The following is an 18704-nucleotide window of genomic DNA, read 5'->3' as shown; positions in this document are numbered from 1 at the left end:
GAGTGTTTTTCACTACTTTCTGGCAATTTATAGACAAAACTATTAATTAATCTAGAAAATAACCAACAGAAAAATTGCTAATGAAAAAACTGTTAGTTGCAGCCCTACTTCATTGCAAGAAAGGATAAAATAAAGCCTAAATTCTGCTAAAAATATAAGACCCTCCCCTGCTCTCCTAAAAAGTCAGACTACCCTGCCTTCATCCAAAAGAAAAATTACTATACCCTCCTTATACCTACCCTTTTCCTTTTAAATACACCTTATGACAGGAGGGAAACATAAGTACAAGTTATGAGACTTCTGTAGCAACACTGGGTCTTTTTGTTTCACTAAACACAAATCTTTGAAGTCCTCTAATCTTTTTCTTGTTGTAGTTTGGCTTCAGGAAATACAGGGATTAACGGGAAGAGGAATTCTGAACACAGGTGGATTAAAGTTGTCCCAGAATAGTGATCTTGTGATGTAGACCTTGACCTGCAGGTGATCCAAAGTAGACATGACTAATTGGATGCAACTGTGGCTTCCACATGAATTAAAAAAAGGAATTATAAACAGTAGATTTATACAGTGTTGCACTTCATACAGTTCTGTACCTGTGTTGCACTGCACTACACAAGGTTTCCTGTAAAAACAAATGTGAAAAGTCAGGTTTATTTATTTCCCTCAAATCAGGGCTTTACAATATATACAGCACACAACTCCCTGTATCCACCCTAGATTCAGGAGATAAAAAATAGATCCATATATCTTGAAATCCAGTTAAACAAAAATACAATGAATAATGAAATTTAACAATGTATAGGAACCCTGGGATACATACACCGACCCTGACCTTCCTCATCAGTGAGAGCTGAAAACTAGTGAGCTTTGATGTGCTGGCCTTGTCCTAAGTAATGAAAGTGGGCAGACAGGATGGGCACAGTGAGCCAAGGCAGAGATTAGGTGGTGTTTTGTTAGCAGTTCTAACACTGGAGCCCAGTGTGCAGCCATGACGCTTGCTGTGTTTGCAAAGACACCCAGTTGGGTTAGCTTGATAAAGTGGAAGTAAATTGAAAGAGCAACCCAAAGCAGCGTGACTGGGCAAGGACAAAAGGTGAGACGAGTGGCTACTAAAGTACTGTTGGACAGAGGGGGAGAAAATATAATTTACAAATCCATTTTATCTAAAGTTACCTCTGGTTATAGTCCAAGGCGTGAAAAACAATTCATTCAGCCTTTCTCAGGAACAGAAACAATAAAAAGAGAGATACAAACCTTTACACAGAAAAAGAAAACAACAACACCATTGGAACAGTGAAGAAAGACAACATTTCAATGGCTAGGCGTGTACGCGACTGTGGATGACTTTGCTGGCACACACATATTACCTCATTTCGAAAGTCAATACGGCCCTTAATTTCTTTGTTTAGTTCTTTCTTGTCAGCACAAACTCTGTTAGACAGATACTTTCGTACTGTGACTTTATGTCAAAAAGTAGCCAACAGTGTGAACATGCTATAAGTAAAATGAATCACTCAACGACAGTCGAAATGATGTGTTCCTTTGCATGGCTGGATTACCAACCGGGCAAAGTGGCGTCGCAGATGTACAGGGGCCCCAAGGGCCCCTTTTCATTGTGTGTCAGTTGGTTTGTGGTAATTTGATGTTTTGAAATTTTGTTTCGGAATATTCAACACTAAAGCACCATATTAGCTAAAATGATTTATTACTCATCTATCTGCGTTGTAGAGGAGCCCTGTCAAAATGTACATAGTGCATATTCCTAAAAACAATAAAGTGCTTAACCAACATGAACAGGGTCATCAGGGGCCCACAGGTCAGGGCTCCCTGCCACATACGGGAAAAAATGTTGAATTTCTTAAATAAAGATTATTTATATATTTTACATGCAATTACTCATTTCCCCATTCCATTTTATTGTCTTGCAACACAACCCAAATCTGCGTGACTGTAGTTAATAATAATCAAAGTATATCTGCAACCATCAGCACAAAAACTGTGGGGTGATTTTATTTTGTGGCATTTTTGCTTTATTTGATAGAGACAGGAGAGACAGAAAGGAAAGGCAGGGGAGAAAGAAGGGATGACATGCAGCAAAGGGCCCGGGCTGGACTCTAACCCGGGCGGCTGCAGTAAGGACTCAGCCTTGATACGTGGTATGTGCTCTACCAGGTGAGCTACGAGTAATTCTGAGAAAAACTAATGGCGACACTCCCTATGCTGGTTTAGCAAGTCCAGTACTAAGACACCCAGTCCTACATCCTTTTGGGACCACAACAACGACCTCGGACAAACATAAATTCCATCGGTATAAATGGTTCAACACAGGATGTGACCTCGGTCCACGACCCTGTTCTTGTACATTGTTCCTGTGGGTTTGATCCACAGCTCAGGTATAAAAATTTGTATGAAAGTGACTTAATAAGTTATGATACATTACTACAGGTTCAGTATGACGCTATAGTTGCCACATGTATAATGGTTTATTGATGGCAGCCATAAAAGACAGGGGTTGGATATTTCACTCAGTGTAAATATCATATAGCTTCACTGAAGCGTTTGAACAAGCCAATCCAGTGTGGAATAAGATGATTTTAACGACCTTAGCGGGAGTTTTTAAAAGAATAAACACCATATTGTCCACAACGTTCACAGTGTTGAACCTCCAGAGTGAAAACAGCTGTGCAGTGATGTATTGACATTTGGTGGTTGACTAGAACAGGTTTTCCATGATTCAGCTGTAGAGCCTGGCTGACCTGAGGCAGCTCCATTTGCTGATGAAGACCATGAGATGCGGTTGAAAGCTCCAAAAAAGCTAGCTAGTGGACATTTGAGTTGAATTTATTTTGTCACACAGGCTCAAATATATTTGAGGAAGAGACTGAAAGTTCATTCTTGACCTTGGAAACAGTCATTTACAAAACAAACTCACCACTGGGCCCATTTAGTAGTTCTTCTGGAGCTTTCAGTGGTACTACGCAGTCTTCCTCAGCAGATGTTGCTTTGCGAAAAGATTGTTTTGTCGACTACTGTTCCCAAAGTCAAGAATGAACTTTCAGTCTCAAGCCAACATGAATGAGAAGTCCTTTAAGTGCTCAGAAAAATGGAAATTTAAACATCTACCAGATGGTATGAAATGATCAAATGCTGAGAAAAGCTATTAAATGGACCTTGTGATGAAATTGTTTGTCAACAAATGTTTTAGGTAGTCAAGAAACAGTGAAGCCATAACATAGTTTGAGTTATTTTATATTAAGTTTGTTTTTCAAGTGTAGAATGCCCAACTCCATACATATTCTGGTCACAGTTATTTAAAAACCAAATGTATGTGATCCTTTTCAGAAATGTTCATTTATGTTATCTGTTCATGCAAAACATTTCATCATACCAAGCGGCCGGATTTTAGATGAGATTTTGCATGATGGTCAGTCAATCACATGGATAACATGTTGAAAATTACATTGTTTGACACCACCACTGACCCTCCAGCATTCCGAGGTCACTGAGTGCAAATTCACATGAAAGAAATGCTTTAGTTTTTCCTCCGCATCTTTTAATCTATGGAACAAAGCGACAGTAAGTATGTGTAGAGACTGGAGCCTATAGGCTAGATGTCAGAGGGGGAGGAAACTGACGCTAGGTCTCCATATATGGGCATTCCTACTACGGGAAAGCACGCGAGCACACACGCAGAACACACGACGTTCTCCTTCACGTGCGTTCACTTTCTGACTCTTAAACATTTTGTAGTCGTCTCTTTTTCGTAGTTTTTCTAGCTCTCCTATATGTTGACCAGCGGACTGCAACGTTATCAGAAAGGTCAAGATTTCTTACGTCTGTTCTTCCATTCATGAGTAGTCTATGGTGGAAATGTCCAACCCCGGTTGCGTCAGTTTGTTTATCTTCCCGCCCCTCCCAGCTGATGAAAACCGAACGCACTCACACAACCGAGCGGGATATTTCATCAGCAACCACGACTATATCATCTCTGCTCTTCGGTCTGTGCCCCATACCATAATTATCCAGAAGACATTAAAGGTAATGCCCTTAATGACTTTTCATTGTTGCAATAAATCATTTTGTTTTTTATCTAAGGGGTGTTGTAACGACATTTATTCCACATGTATCGTGTGCTTACTAGTATACTTGTAGAAGTGGACCAAAGCAATCCTCCCTCGTGTTGTCAGCTGTATTGGCGCACTAATATTTAAATCGAATATAACTTTCCTCATCTCTGCTTGGTGTTTCATGCTTGAGAATAAACTAAGAATGTTTCTAGCCGAGCGTTATACATACACTTTCAGTATTTGTTAGTTGACGTTTTGTAAGGCGGCTTTAATTTTTCATTTGAGCGCGTCAACGGAAAACCAAATCATATTAGAAGCGGGACATTTAGTGAGAGGTGACCATTGTGAGGAAACGTTTAAATGTTTTTTCTAACACGCGGCTCGACACTTTTCCGTGTTATAATTTGGTGTTTTCATTCATTGTCCGAGCCGGCTAGCCGACCCCGCTAGTACCGAGAAGACGTGGGATGACCGTAGTGTTGCTTTCAAAGACCCCTCCAAAAGTGCCGAATTTCTACCAATCCAATGAACTGTCCTTTAACAAAACGGAAGAGAACATAATTTGGCAGTTATTTATGTATTTGTTTATCAAGCGACACGGCTGGCTTGTAACTGTAAAGACGAATACATAAAGACAACTCTAAATCGCTCAATACTGACGCAACATTGACTTGTTTAAAAAATCGCACACAAGAGCAAGCGCCAGAAGCACGAGTTCCTCGTGTACGATAGGCAATTACGATGTTTCCGTTATCTCTGAAGGCGACATTGGCACCACGCGAGAACCGAGCAGAGCCACGTAGGTAGCTGGTGTTTTGGTGCCCTGACAGATGGACTATCAGCGAGATGGACAGCTGAACTTTGCCCAGTTTGGTTGCCACTGCTCGTAAGTAAGACTATTTTAAATGATCGTTAATATAGCTTTTACAGCAGCCCTGATTCCCAACATCCGCGGGTGCCTTCATTGTGCGTCATCCTTCCGGCAAATGTTCACCAGCATGCCGCCTGCAATCAGGGTGGTACCATGCTTGCATCAGCCGATTTAAAGCCACGCCACGATTAAAACATGTAGTTAAATTATTGTGATGCTGAACACAAGAGAGTCGGAATGTGTAACTTGTAATGTGACTCAAACCTGCTTGGTCAGGTGTTTTGATGGGGTGTGTTGGGTTGGAGTGGTTAGATTAATCAGGCAGCCACATGCCACGTTACTTTCTTGAAATCTAGGCTTAATTTACACTTCAATAATTTCAGGACAGCAAAACCCCTAAATAACAGACTGGATTTGTCAAGTGTTGTCATTGTCCATCATTGCTGCAGCTGTAGATTGTTAATTTATTTATTATTGACATGGTACCATTTACATGTCTGCATTTGAACACGTTAAGACACATCAGGTTATTTTTAGTGGTGTACTATGAGTGAAGGGAGGGAATGTAGTACACATGCAGTTGCCAAGCTATTAGTACACCTAGCAACCAAAAAAGCAGTCCAAAACAAAAATCCTGCAATAAATCCTACCTTTTTTAAGATTGTAATTTTTAGTTATTTGAGAGGTGTTAATCCAACTTTCTGATCTTTTTGGTAATTGTATTTAGTGATAGACCGATGAATCCGTCAGCTGATTAAGTTAAGTTATTTCTAGTTAAATGGGCCGAAAAATGAAGTTAACCAAAAATGTCTTGTGTCATACAAGAAGGGTTTGCACCACAGCCTTAAAGTCACCAGCCTACATCTGAGAGTCCTCACCTGACATGTTCTTGGTACATTTTGGCATCGTCAAAATTTTGACTTGGCAGATTTGGTTAAATACCTGTATACTGTGTTGAGATTTATTTGTTTTTTTAATTGTGAATAGATTTCTGGGAGAAGCTTGGGAATGTGGCAACCTGGTTTCTAATTAGTCGGAGCATAAATGAATAATTATAGGAGGAAATTACATGGAACACTGCTGTCAAGTCTTTCTGCATACGTGGCCTCATCCTTTCTGACCTGTGCTGTGGTGCAGCTTAGTAGTCACATCTTGGCGAGCAGAGGTGTCCAGCTGACAGGTTATCCTTTCTTATGATGTGTAGATTCGTACTTCTGTTCATGGGAAAGTGGACAGATTGTTAGTTTGTCACATTCCATCTCACAGCGAGAGCAGTTTTTGGCAGGAGTGGTGGTTTTCAGCCAGGTGACTTAAGGGGTCGCTCAGTTCAGTCTCAGTGGTCGGTCTGTCCACACATGCTTGCGCACAAGTTTACACACATACACTAACAAAAACACATACAGCCTTTATGTGAAACTACAATGTACCTTATACATACAAACATATATTTCTGGCTCAAAAGATGTACTATTCATAACTTCAAACAACTGGAAGACCATTGTGTGTGATGCCTGAAGAATGGTTTACTGACTTTGCACCGGCAGTTATGATACGGCATACCTTCCCGGGTTGTTATCAAGGTTACATTTACTCCTTTAGCCCTGCAGGGGACTGAACATGGTGTTATTGTTGTTCTGCTACTGACTCCACAAATGACTGGGATATTATTATTGCAAATTTACATATTTGAGTTTTCATATTTATTTAGACACACACACACACACACACACAAGCTCTATGTACAGGTAAATATTTTAATATATTTCTAAATGGGAATGTATTTTTTGCTAAATTGCTAAACAGCCAGGTGAATTGTGGTCAGTCAAAACCACCCTTTTTTTTAAATGAAGAGTTTCAGTTTTTACTCTTGAGAGAAGAGCTTTGGGTGCTTATTATATTATTATTATTATTATTATTATAAAACATAATTTAACTAAATATCTGAAAAATATCAGGACTGTGGGGTGCAGAATTCTGGAATAATGTTTTGTTTGAACTTTGTGGCTAAAGGCAAGTTTCCATTTTGCGATTGATAATTAGATATTTGACAATGCTACTATGATATAGCAGAAATAATAACAATAATAATAATAATAATATCGCTGGTCTGGTCATATAACCATAGAGCTGTGTTGTTGTTGTCAGTGGTGGCGCAGTCAAAACAAAGCCATGCGTTGTTTATATGGGTAGAACGAGGAGCAGCAATAAGCTATAATAAGGTTAGCAGGTTTGTTACTTCTCCAACTAATCCTCTTAGAGTCCGTGGCAGCAACGCTAAGTCAAGTAACAGGACCATTATCCCTGAAGCCTGTTGTAACCGGAGCTCTCTTGGCCCAAGTCATTGCTCATAGTCCACTAAGATAAAGAGCCTTTTAGTAAGTCCCATTTCTAAATAAAAAAAATGTGAATATACTGTGGTTGTGCTACATGTTCACACTCCATATTTGTAATAGCAGAAACAGAAAATGGCTGCAGGTCCTTTTTTATGTGGGTGTGTGTGGGCGGTTACCTAGTGGATTTTGCAGACATCACAGCACATTCGTGAGCCACACCTCTATGTAAACTGGCATAGATCTGCCCCAATTACGCAAACAGGCACCCTCGTGGAAACCACAAGGAAAAGATTAGCAACTAGCTCTTCTGGCGGAGGTATCAGCTAGGGTAAAGGTGCCTCTAGCATCGCTTTAAAGAGACCACCCTTAAGTGAGGTCATACAGCAAGCAGGTCTGTAGTTTTGTAACCTTAAGGTGGGAACTGTGCCACAACTTAGTCTGCAGACATCCAAATCCAAAGACATTTCCCAATAAGTTAATATTCCGGATTTTGTTTGTGAGATTCATTTTCAGTCAAGAATGAAATGGTCCCACTGTTAAGTTCTCTGGGCGTTTTACATCTTTACAGTTTGCATAGTTTCAGTTAAGCACCTTTGTCCTGCTTAGTGAAGGTATGTGCGGTGTTGGGCGAACCCCTGAGGAGATCACAGCCAGCTGGGCACAGTAGTTCAGCTATAAATGTTTATTGACACAACATTTACACTCTCAGATCTCAGTTCCTGCTGTGCAAGTGGAAAATGCTACTGGAATGTAACACCAAGTGGGGAGTGGGATTTGTCCACCATATACCAGTTTCCCATCAGTCTTTTGAGGGCTGAATGTTTATTATTGCAGTTGTCTTGTGCTCTCTGTTGTTTTTATTTCATTGTTTGACAATGTTTGTCTGTTTTCTCCCAACACTTAACTGTACTTGGCAGGATATTCTCTTTTAAAATGGTAAGAATAGAAGTGCTTTGATAAATAGGTTATGTTATGTTTATGGTATTAATAGAATATTGTCATTGTACTGAAACATTGTGAGGGCTTATTTCCTGAGTGCTATGAAGCACAGCTCTTCCGTTTTAAAATTGCCTGAAAGTACCAGGTACTTAAATTGGTGTCACCTCCTGAGCAAGGATGAAATTTCATTCTTGGAATTTCTCCCCAAAGTGTGAAAAGCACAATAGAAATAAAATCAAAACCGGTGATAACCGCTTTCTGTTTCATTAAGTTCCTGAAGTGGAACAGGGGAGCAAGCATTTTCTACCTGAAGCAAAACTTTAACTTTTAACTGGACACAAGGTAAGAAAAAAACAGCAAAACAGAGAGTAGTCTCCCCTCATCTTTAGTTTCACACATTTAATCAATGTGGAAAGGTGTTTTTGCCTAACCTCTGATCCAGGTAGACGACCACACTCGCACGTCCACACTGTGCCACACAGTCGGCCTGGTCTGTGTTGCACAGGTTAGTGTTTCATTTATACTCTTTGCTGCCTGACCAGTAAAGTGACTGATAGGCCTGAAACGTCCGTCTGCCTTCTCAGCACTCACACCAAGGAATCGGGTGTCATTGCATTAATACCCTCAGACTCAGTGCAATGTTGCCTTTGACGCTGCTCTGAGCTTTGAATCCTGACTTACAGTCTTACAGTACATAGAGAAGTATATATAATCTACTGTATTTTATACATAAAATACTGCAGGAGCAGCTGCATGACACAGAGCGAAAGTAAACGCACCAGTCTAACCTGTTTAAGCACAGACATTTACAGACAAAAATGTTCTATTCCACCTCTACAAATATAAACTTTAAAGTCTTAAACGGCACTAAGCAATGTAGTTGAATACTGTAATGCCCACTTCCTGAAATAACCAATGTTTTTCTATGTGGTGTGTTTGTGTAGTGTTACAGTGTTTGGCGCACAAATATCACACTATATCACTGCCCTCAATTTTTTTCAGTTATGCTCAATTGGTGATTTACATGAAGCCTGTCCTTGTTGATCCATCTGGGAATCTGGCTGCCTCCAAAGACAAACAGAAAAACATTGTGTGTGTCCTGGTCAGATGTGCTGTGCCAAGTGTCCTTGGCCTGTAATGAGCTGTTCCTGTGTTTGTGTGTGCGCGCGCACAAGTAGGGCTGAGCAATTAATTGTTCATTTAAAAAAGGACAATGTGGCACAACATATCACTTATAAATGAAGCATTGTGGTGCGACAGAGATCATATTGTCCAGACAGGGGACATGCTTGTTTGGTATAGACTCCAGCAAAAATCACATCATCATCATCATCATTTTTGTATTTTTGTTTTCATATTGTTCTGCAAGTGTTTTGCAGAAACTGGTGTAATCATTTTTTCACCTCTTCCTGAACTTGACAAGCTCTCTACTACTGATGTAAAATGTGTTGCCGTTGTCCTTTTTCAAGGGTAAGTTTCCTTGTAGTTTTTTTTAATATAGGGTAAAGGTCAGTTTTTATAGATGCAGTATATTTTATCTGTATATCAACCTTCTCCCAGTGCAGCTGGTTCATGCTGTCCTCCTCTCCCTTGTTGATATTAGCTTGCAGAATTCAACCATATCGCCCCTTCACAGCCTCTGGCTTTCCCAGGCTTCTCCCATTCAGCCTCTATCTGCTGAATAAACATAAAACAAGTAGTAGAATGCCCTTTCTCGCAGTAAGGGAATTAAACTAGGTATTCTTTTGTTTTTATAGGGGTGTGTACTAGGGCAAGTTTGTTTCTCAAGGCAAAATTAAGATTAGATTCAAACCTAGTAGGATGGCTCTAAGTTTTCTTTTGTCTTCATGAGATCTCTCTGTACCCCACTGCGTCACATAATATGTTCCTATGCTGTAAGAGGTGGAGGTATGAATTCCTGGAAATTGCGTAACTGATATTTCTACAGGTTCTCATGTAGTGAAATGTCCCTTTTTTTCTCTTCTTTTTTTTAATTGTATTTCTAAACCTGCCGACTGACTGACTATCTCCTTCTTGCTGAAGAGAACTATATTCCAGGAAAGTTTCCAACATTTTGTGCCACCTGCGTTCACTTGAAATGCATTTAAAACCTATTGAGACACTGAGTATGATATCAGACTATACAAATAAACTTGATAACCTGTGCTACAAAGTTGTGAAGTTGATTTGTACAGCCCAGGTGGGAAAGAACACGTCACAGTTTGAACACCTTTCCTTGAAAATGTTCACTGTTGGAAAGAAAGGATGCTATAATCCCACTGCACCGTGCCAAACACAGCTGTGTGAAATGTAAGCTTTGGCAGTTACTGAATAGTTCCCTGTTTTGAGCTCTTGTTTTGTTGTTGTGTTTTTCTCAGGTCTGCTGCAAAATACTGTGACCACACACCTGCCACTTCCTGTTGGACCAATACTAAACAAGTACTTGGTTTACCGACCCTTCTGCCCAAAGTACTTATACTCTCAGTCCAGTCGCACATGTTCTGTTTAAGTTGTGTCAATCACAAACACCCACACTAGAAAGATTTAAAACACAGCCTGGTTCAACACCCACACACAGTCACAGCAAATATGGCCAGCAAGCTGTCCAACTTTGGCAAAACCCTGCTGCGTCGCCGGGCATTAAACGACGCTGGTGAAGAGTCCCAATTCGCCCGCTGCCTGACTACCCTGGACCTTATTGCCTTGGGGGTGGGTGCCACACTCGGTGCCGGTGTCTACGTTCTCGCTGGCGAGGTCGCTCGAGAGAAGGCAGGACCTGCTATTGTCCTCTGCTTCCTCATTGCTGCTCTGTCCTCCATGTTGGCCGGCCTGTGCTATGCTGAATTTGGCGCCCGTGTCCCCAAAACAGGCTCTGCGTACCTTTACAGCTATGTGACAGTTGGAGAAATCTGGGCCTTCATCACAGGGTGGAACCTCATCCTCTCCTATGTGATAGGTGAGTTTTGGTGGAGTTGTTGCAGTGCTTTTTATGTTGCGTTTGCTGTTTATGTAGCAACAACACTAATCAATTTAATACATTTTGTAACATTCCTCTGTCTTCTCTTTTAGGTACGGCCAGTGTGGCCAGGGCGTGGAGCGCAACCTTTGATAATCTTGTTGGGCAAAAGATCTCTGACTTCTTTAAAGCCTTCATGTCAATGAAGGTGCCAGGGGGGTTGCTGGCAGAGTACCCCGACCTGTTCGCCCTCGTCCTCATCCTGCTGCTCACTGGTGAGTTAGCTCTGCCCATCATCTGCCATTATTCTCTGTGGTTCCCAACCTGGGGGTCAGGATCTTCTCTGGGGGTTACAGGATAAATGAGACATTGGAAGATGATTTAATAAGATGGGAAAGAAGATAAGGAAAAGAAGGGGAAAAAATGCCTTATTCATACACTTTTCAGTAATCTTTGGGGTTTTTTATTTTGAAATACTGGAACGTTTTTCGTCTAAAATTTTGAATTAGACAATCTGATGATGGAACATCCGTCTTCTCAGCTCATAGACAAATGCAATCTGTGACAAAGGGTTGTGAAATAGACATTGCTTTGCTTTAATGGGTCACAAGCCAAAAAGGTTGGGAACCACTGCTTTTTAATGTGTATATGAATGGAATAGTTTTTAAAGTAACCCATCAAGACTACCAAAATTAAACATTCTTATTAAAATGATCAGTTTAATTATTGCAGACCATGTTAACATAGCCATTGTTAGCATTGCATTAAAAACATTGCATAACCAGACAGAACAGTTGTCACACTAATATTGCAGCTAGTGTGGCTTGCCAGTAGCTGTGTTAGGAAGAAATAATTGGTGGATTGGTGTCGCTGACTGATGGTATGTTGGAAGTAATCAAGTACGAACACATCCACCCACATAGCAGGACATGTTGTTATTGGTGCTGAAATATTAATTCTCTCTCCTCTCTATTACATCCCTCTTCCTTTCTATCCTCTCCCCTCTCCCTGTACTTTGTGCCCTCAGGACTTCTGGCCTTTGGTGTCAGCGAGTCGGCGCTGGTGAATAAGATTTTCACAGGCATCAATCTGGTGGTTCTGGGCTTCATTATCATCTCTGGCTTTGTTAAGGGGGACACAAACAACTGGAACCTGACGGAGGAAGACTACATCAACTTCATAAATCGCACCAACAGCAGCAGGCCTTTGAAGTCAGTATTTGACAGCTGCCTTTGTCAGCAAATTAACTTAATGGTTTTACTGTCTCATCTGTGATTGTTAAACAATCTGTCTCTCTTCTTCTGTCACTCAGAGTTGAGGAGGAATTTGGCGAGGGCGGTTTTGCTCCGTTTGGCCTCGCTGGAGTCTTGTCTGGTGCTGCCACCTGCTTCTACGCTTTTGTGGGCTTTGACTGTATCGCCACAACAAGTGAGTGGTTTTAATATTTCCATGATAAAACAATGTAGGGGTTCACAAAAATGGCTATATAAACAGTTAACAGACATTAAAATAAATAATAAAAATACTTACTTAAGTATGTCAAGTTTCTCTCTTTCTGACAACTGACATATAAGTGGATCATCGTTATAAACAACATCTCAATGGAAAGACTGGACCATGAGTCTATAATAAGTCACACTGATTTATACAATCAGGATCTTGGGTATGCTTTTGCTTTATAGGTTTAGTAGTTTATTTATTTACTGTTACAGGTTTTCTTGTTTTGACAAGTGCTTCTTACTGAGAATGTTTCCAAAAAGACTTGTCTTTCCTGCGTGACTGTGCAAATTTTTTTCTGTTTCTTTAAGATTGTCTTCTCAGCATTTCTGCTTTATTATTTGATAGTCACGGTTGAGAGAGGAGACAGCAAAGGCAAGGGAGAGAAGGGGGGGGGGGGTGACATGCAGCAAAGGACCCTGGGTCCAGATTCGAATTGGAATTTTTTGTGAAATGGGAGCGACATCAAATCTCACCTGTTGCAAAACATGATTGTTTGTCTGTTCCCTTTGTCTCATGTGAACACATCAGTTAATCCTCTTTTTGTTCCGTCTCCCCTGTTGTCCTCAGGCGAAGAAGCAAAGAACCCCATGCGCTCCATACCTATTGGCATCGTGGCTTCGCTGCTGATCTGTTTTTTTGCCTACTTTGGTGTGTCTGCTGCTCTAACCCTTATGATGCCGTACTACCAGCTGAACACCCAGAGTCCCCTACCTGAGGCCTTCACGTACGTCGGCTGGGCTCCTGCCAGATACATCGTGGCTGTGGGCTCTCTCTGCGCTCTGTCCACCAGGTAAGGAAGGAGATTTTTTTTTCTTGCCACTATGTGTTCCTTTACATAACTCTGTAAAGCACTGAATATCTAAGTATAATACTAACTATTACTTTTCTCTCAGTCTCCTAGGCTCTATGTTCCCCATGCCCCGGGTTATCTACGCCATGGCAGAGGATGGTTTGCTGTTCCGGTTTCTGTCCAGGATGAACGCTCGCACAAAGACGCCGCTCCTGGCCACCATCGCTTCAGGCATCATTGCAGGTAAGCTCTCTATTTGTCATGTGTCTTTTATCTGTGTATCTTTCTTGTCTTGTTTATTCATTGCTTCAGGCCAACAGGCTGTCTTCGCCGTGCCTATCCCATGCTGTCAAGTCTGTCGAGAGTTGTGCTCTGTCTCCTGCCTCAGCTCTGTCTAGTAGCCTGTCTGACTGACTGGTTCAGTATCAATAATACTTTACTCTTAAGAAAAGTCTGCAAAACACGGATACTAAGATGTATTGTTTGTCCTTGCCTACGTTGTGTGCAGTCTGAGCCATTAAAACATTTCTTTATTAGACATACAGAGATGGTTACAGTGTACATTTTCTAAGAAATCGGGTTTTGCTTCTCCTTACAGCTCTGATGGCCTTCCTGTTCGACCTGGCAGCTCTGGTTGACCTCATGTCCATTGGAACTCTGTTGGCGTACTCTTTGGTGGCCATCTGTGTTCTCATCCTCAGGTAAGCGCCTTTTTAGCTCTACTACCAAAGTCTCAAAGGCTTCTGAAGTTGTAATCATGTGTTAAATACTCTCTAGCAGCTGCTGTATTAATGTCATTGCCAAGTCCCCATGAAGCCAATTTAAAAGCATAGTTATATCATAATCGGTGTACAGCTAAAGCACAAGTTTCCCAAAAGCTTTACACACTGGCTCTGAGATGACTGTGATTTCATTCTCATGTTGGCATTGGACTTGTTAAATTGAACGAAACACCTGTTTTGCAGAAGAATGTATATACATTTTATGAAAGCCTCTACTTGTATGCAGCCAATATTTCTAGTTATTGGGATGATTTTCTAGTTAATCCCTCTTATTTTTTTTTTCTCACTCTATGACACACTTCCCTCCATCCACAGGTACCAGCCAGGCAACCTGACTTCGTCCAGCCAGACGGAGAAACTGGTGGAGATGGTGGAAGGGGAGAAGGTGGCCGTAAGTGGAGAGGACAGCGGTGACGACTACGGCATGGAGGGGCCACTCCAAGAGACATTCACCGCCAAGCTGCTCTTCTGCCCAAGTGGAAAGACCCCAACACAGATCTCCGGGAACATTGTCTACGCTACCACTGCTATTATTTGTAAGTATGTCTGAGAAGAGGCTAAAGATAGTGCTTGTTGTCAGCTGATAAATGTGCCAGGTTTTTTTTTTTTTTTTTTTTTTTAACAACAAATTAGGAAAATACACAGTAATCAGCATCTTGCAGCCACCATTGTAAGTAACCTTCTCTCCTCCTTCTCTCCCTGCAGCGGTTCTTATCACTATACTGTGCATTATCCTGGCCAACGGTCTCACAGAGCTGCTAGCCGGGCATGCAAGCGTTGTGGTTCCCTGTGTCATTTTGACTCTGCTCTGTGCCGTCTGCATCATCATCATCTGCAGGCAGCCCGAGAGCAAAGAGGCTCTCACCTTCAAGGTAACGATGAAATCTTCACAACGGACCCTTTGTGTTACAGAAAAGAGATTTCTGTGTTTTGTCTTTGTCAATTTACTTTGGCACACATTGTTCCCTGACTCTTTCACTTAGTGCTACCTCGAGCAGAACCAGGGCAATTTTAAAATATAGTTATGCAGATTTTTTTCACACCCTCCATTTCTCTGTCCTCTCAAGGTCCCTCTTCTTCCCTGGTTGCCCCTGTTTAGTGTTTTCGTCAATGTCTATCTCATGATGCAGTTGGACCTGGGTACATGGTGCCGCTTCGCCGTCTGGATGTTTATCGGTACGGTTGAACGTTACTAATTGTGTTTTCATTTCTAGTGTTATGCATTCATGTAACTGTTTTCTAACTCCCTGTTGCCTCTCTCCTCCCCTCCAGGTTTCGCCATCTACTTCTTCTACGGTATTAAGAATAGCAGTGAAGCTGCCAACCGGTCATCCCCGCGCAAATACGAGCCTGCACTGCAGGCCAAAAGCCCGATTTACAAAGGCGCTCCTGACGAGAGTGACGTGGAAGCAGGCAGCCCCTGATACAGACTGACATAGACCTGGGGAGTGTTGCAGAGCATTTACACTCTATTTTGGCAATCTAGTTGAACTGACCAGACCAGCCAAATGCTGCAGTGTAGGCAGCCTGGAATGCAGCTCTGGGTTTAAAGGAAGAAGAGACAAGGAAACGCTATACACATCTTACCTCTGACTTAGAGGCTGATTAACTTGGAGGCTGATTAACATGATGGCAAGACACTGTGACAGAGCCACTTTATGACCCATGTGTCTGTTTTAATCTGTCTGTACTTAGACCTCTGGAGATCTGCATATAACACATGCTTTGAATGGACCTAACTAACAAAGTACTGCGGTGCTCCTCATGAAGTTCTGTTTCCTGTAATCTGAAGCTGTTAATCAGATGAATGTTACACTTCAATTGTTTTCGTCTTTGCTTCCTCTCCGTTGTTAGTGTGCTGTAGCTGTGTGTGGAATCGCCTGGCCACTAGGGGTGAATAAGAACTACTGTGTACATCACTAAAAAAAATTGACTGAGTTTACGATCGTCAAGACACTTGGCTCAGTGAGCTAGACTTCAAAACAGTATAAGAAACATGAATAGCTTTCAGTAGGTGTAGTAACATCTAGTTTATTGGTCCTGGTTTATTGCACCAGCCTGTGTGTGTGTGTGTGTGTGTGTGTGTGTGTGTGTGTGTGTGTGTGTAAACAGGGTAGCACTGAAGCCGTATGGTTTTGTGTCAGTCAGGGCCTCAGTGCAGTTTGGTCAAGTAGTACATGGTTGACATGTTTTGTTTTTTGTTTTTCACCTTTTATTTATTCAGGGGGGAGTTTCACAGAGAGCATTGTCTCCTTTTTCACAAACGCCCTGATCACATTCAAACGGTTACATATTCACACCTGGAAGCTGTCCAGTACTGCTAGCCGCTGAGCAGCTCCACTGGAGTGGCTAGGGTTAAAGGCCTTGCTCAAGGGCACCTTAGTGGTGGAAATGAGGGAGGGGCAAGCACCGCTTTTTTCACCTTCCCCACCCAGATTTATCCTGCCAGTCCGGGGCCCAACAACCTTCGGGTTACAAGCTTGCTTCTCTAACCTTTAGGCCACCATAGAATTGTTTGTTTGGGATAGCTTTCTTTTTTCATTTTGCCTTTCCATATCAATCTCAATCAATTAAAATGCTTTTTATATGTATTTTAATCATTATATGTACAGATTTTAGTGTGCTGATCTTTTTGTTCTCCCTTGTTGCTTCCACAATGTTTTTATTTTTATTTTTTATTTCTTTGCTGCAAATGTCTTGCATCATCAATTGATTTAATTGTGATAATCCTGACCAAATGAACGTGTTTTTGGAAACTTGAGTTTCCAAAACAAAGAATGACCACTAAAAGTATCTAAATTGTTTTAAAAATGTTTATTGTATCTTTTCTTGCTTGCTTGCCAGTGATGGACCCCTGTGAAGGGTTCATTTCTCATTAAAAGGTTATGTGATGTGGCTCTTCACACCCAGCCCTTTTGCCTTTTTTAATAAAAAATCATCTCCCCTCTCAATGCTATGCATTAACAGCAATGACCTATTTTTGTTTTTCTGTTTTATATCCTGTACATATGGCTATCATGTATAAAACAAACTGTATTTTAAATGTTTTTTGTTTGTTTTTTTTAATAAAAAATGATTCATGCTTCAGGCAGGCAGTTTCTGTTTTATCACTTCATTTTTTTGAAAGAGACATTTTCTCAGTATGAGCTGCATGCCAGAGGCTGTTGAAACCTTTTTACCATTTTTTCTGAGTCATTGGTGACTCACTTAATGTTATCTGTGCCTGTTACAACATGACCCTAACCCTTAGGCTGTTTTACTAACTTTGCAACTTCTGACATAAATCCTAGAACAATTTAATTCTTACATTTATCTCTATACAGAATTCATCTGCATCCCATCTCTAATTATGTTGTTGGTATTACAGTTCTCAAAACACTAAGAGCAACCACCACAATATTTAATGCAGAACAACACAACACATCATTTGTGCAACAAAAGGCCTCACTCAAAAATTAATTTGTTCCTCAAGAGTAAATAACAAGTGCACCCTTTGTCTGCAAATTGATAGGTCCCTGTGTCATTACCCAGTCAAGACAGCCTAAGAATTAAAATTGTGTTTCTTTATGCCATTTCTCATTGAGACTTGCATACAGTAACCCACTAATAAAGTCAATTACCCTTCATAGCCAAGTTAAACTTGTCATACAAACACCAGTTTCAGTGTTCACAGGTTTCTCACCGTCAATGTTCACCTTTCTTGTCAGTAATCACAGTAAGTACCTGGAAAGAGGTAAAAAGTCTTGTTACAACAAATTAATGTAAATTAGGAACAATTTAGAAATGAAAATTCACTGGCCATCCAAACACTCCTGTCTATCTGTTCACACAATTTTTTTGATGTGATGTTTGCTCTAACAGTGAAATACACACACACACACACACACACACAAAGTCTCTGCTGTGACACCCTCACACATACATTTTGTCTCTGTCCTCCCTCTGTCTCTACTACCTGTTGTTCCTCTCTAATGTCTGTCCGGTTCATATTCAATAATTGTGGCCTCTGGTGTAAATGAGAAATGATAGCTGAGTGGCGCCTGTAAGCTAAATTTGATAACACGATAAAAACTTCCACTGAAAACTTATGATGAACATGTTACTGAATCTGAACATTCACCTGTTGTCAGCTCTTGTGTCATAAGAATACCAGATTACTGAAAATATTAAACATTTATGTTTGAAAGATTATGATGGTGGGGTGCAGTATTTTGCATGTGAGGATTGAAACAATAAGGATGAGCAATTTATTGTGGCATTGTGTATATTTTGGATTTTGCAGATTTTTGATATCTGTTAATTGATATTTTTACATTTGCACTCTTTCCTACTTTGTTCTGCAAATGCTGCACAACACTTTCCCTTGGGATAAATAAAGTTCTGTCTTATGTTAAATGTGCTGGAGAGTAATACAAAACATTAGAAAAGCAGTGTAATCCACTTTGGTCACCAAGGTAAAGTCAATA

At 40.9% G+C, this 18704-nt stretch overlaps 1 protein-coding gene across 2 annotated transcripts; it reads left to right on the top strand.

Moving 5' to 3' along the window:
- The first annotated feature begins 3661 nt into the window (after positions 1-3661).
- On the top strand, positions 3662-17325 carry slc7a3a (solute carrier family 7 member 3a). Of its 2 annotated transcripts, XM_044221916.1 has the most exons (13): positions 3662-4038; positions 4830-4953; positions 10589-11166; positions 11280-11441; positions 12194-12377; positions 12479-12594; positions 13234-13456; positions 13560-13699; positions 14055-14157; positions 14554-14774; positions 14944-15110; positions 15306-15414; positions 15511-17325. In XM_044221916.1, the coding sequence occupies exons 3-13, from the start codon at positions 10800-10802 to the stop codon at positions 15660-15662; spliced, it is 1944 nt and encodes a 647-aa protein (XP_044077851.1). In that variant the 5' UTR covers positions 3662-4038; positions 4830-4953; positions 10589-10799; the 3' UTR covers positions 15663-17325. The 2 variants fall into 2 exon arrangements, with proteins under 2 accessions (XP_044077851.1, XP_044077850.1); XM_044221915.1 differs by lacking the exon at positions 4830-4953.
- The last annotated feature ends 1379 nt before the right edge of the window (positions 17326-18704 follow it).

This window comes from Siniperca chuatsi, linkage group LG14, assembly GCF_020085105.1.
Source record: "Siniperca chuatsi isolate FFG_IHB_CAS linkage group LG14, ASM2008510v1, whole genome shotgun sequence".
Lineage (NCBI taxonomy): Eukaryota > Metazoa > Chordata > Actinopteri > Centrarchiformes > Sinipercidae > Siniperca > Siniperca chuatsi.
This window is presented reverse-complemented; position numbering and strand designations above follow the sequence as displayed.

What these genes read in the sequence shown, in the direction of transcription:
- slc7a3a (XM_044221915.1), top strand. Translation starts at nt 10,800, where the DNA reads ATGGCCAGCAAGCTGTCCAACTTTGGCAAAACCCTGCTGCGTCGCCGG. An exon ending in CCTCATCCTGCTGCTCACTG is followed by an intron (nt 11,442 to 12,193) that starts GTGAGTTAGCTC and finishes TTGTGCCCTCAG; the next exon opens with GACTTCTGGCCTTTGGTGTC. An exon ending in CTCTGCGCTCTGTCCACCAG is followed by an intron (nt 13,457 to 13,559) that starts GTAAGGAAGGAG and finishes CTTTTCTCTCAG; the next exon opens with TCTCCTAGGCTCTATGTTCC.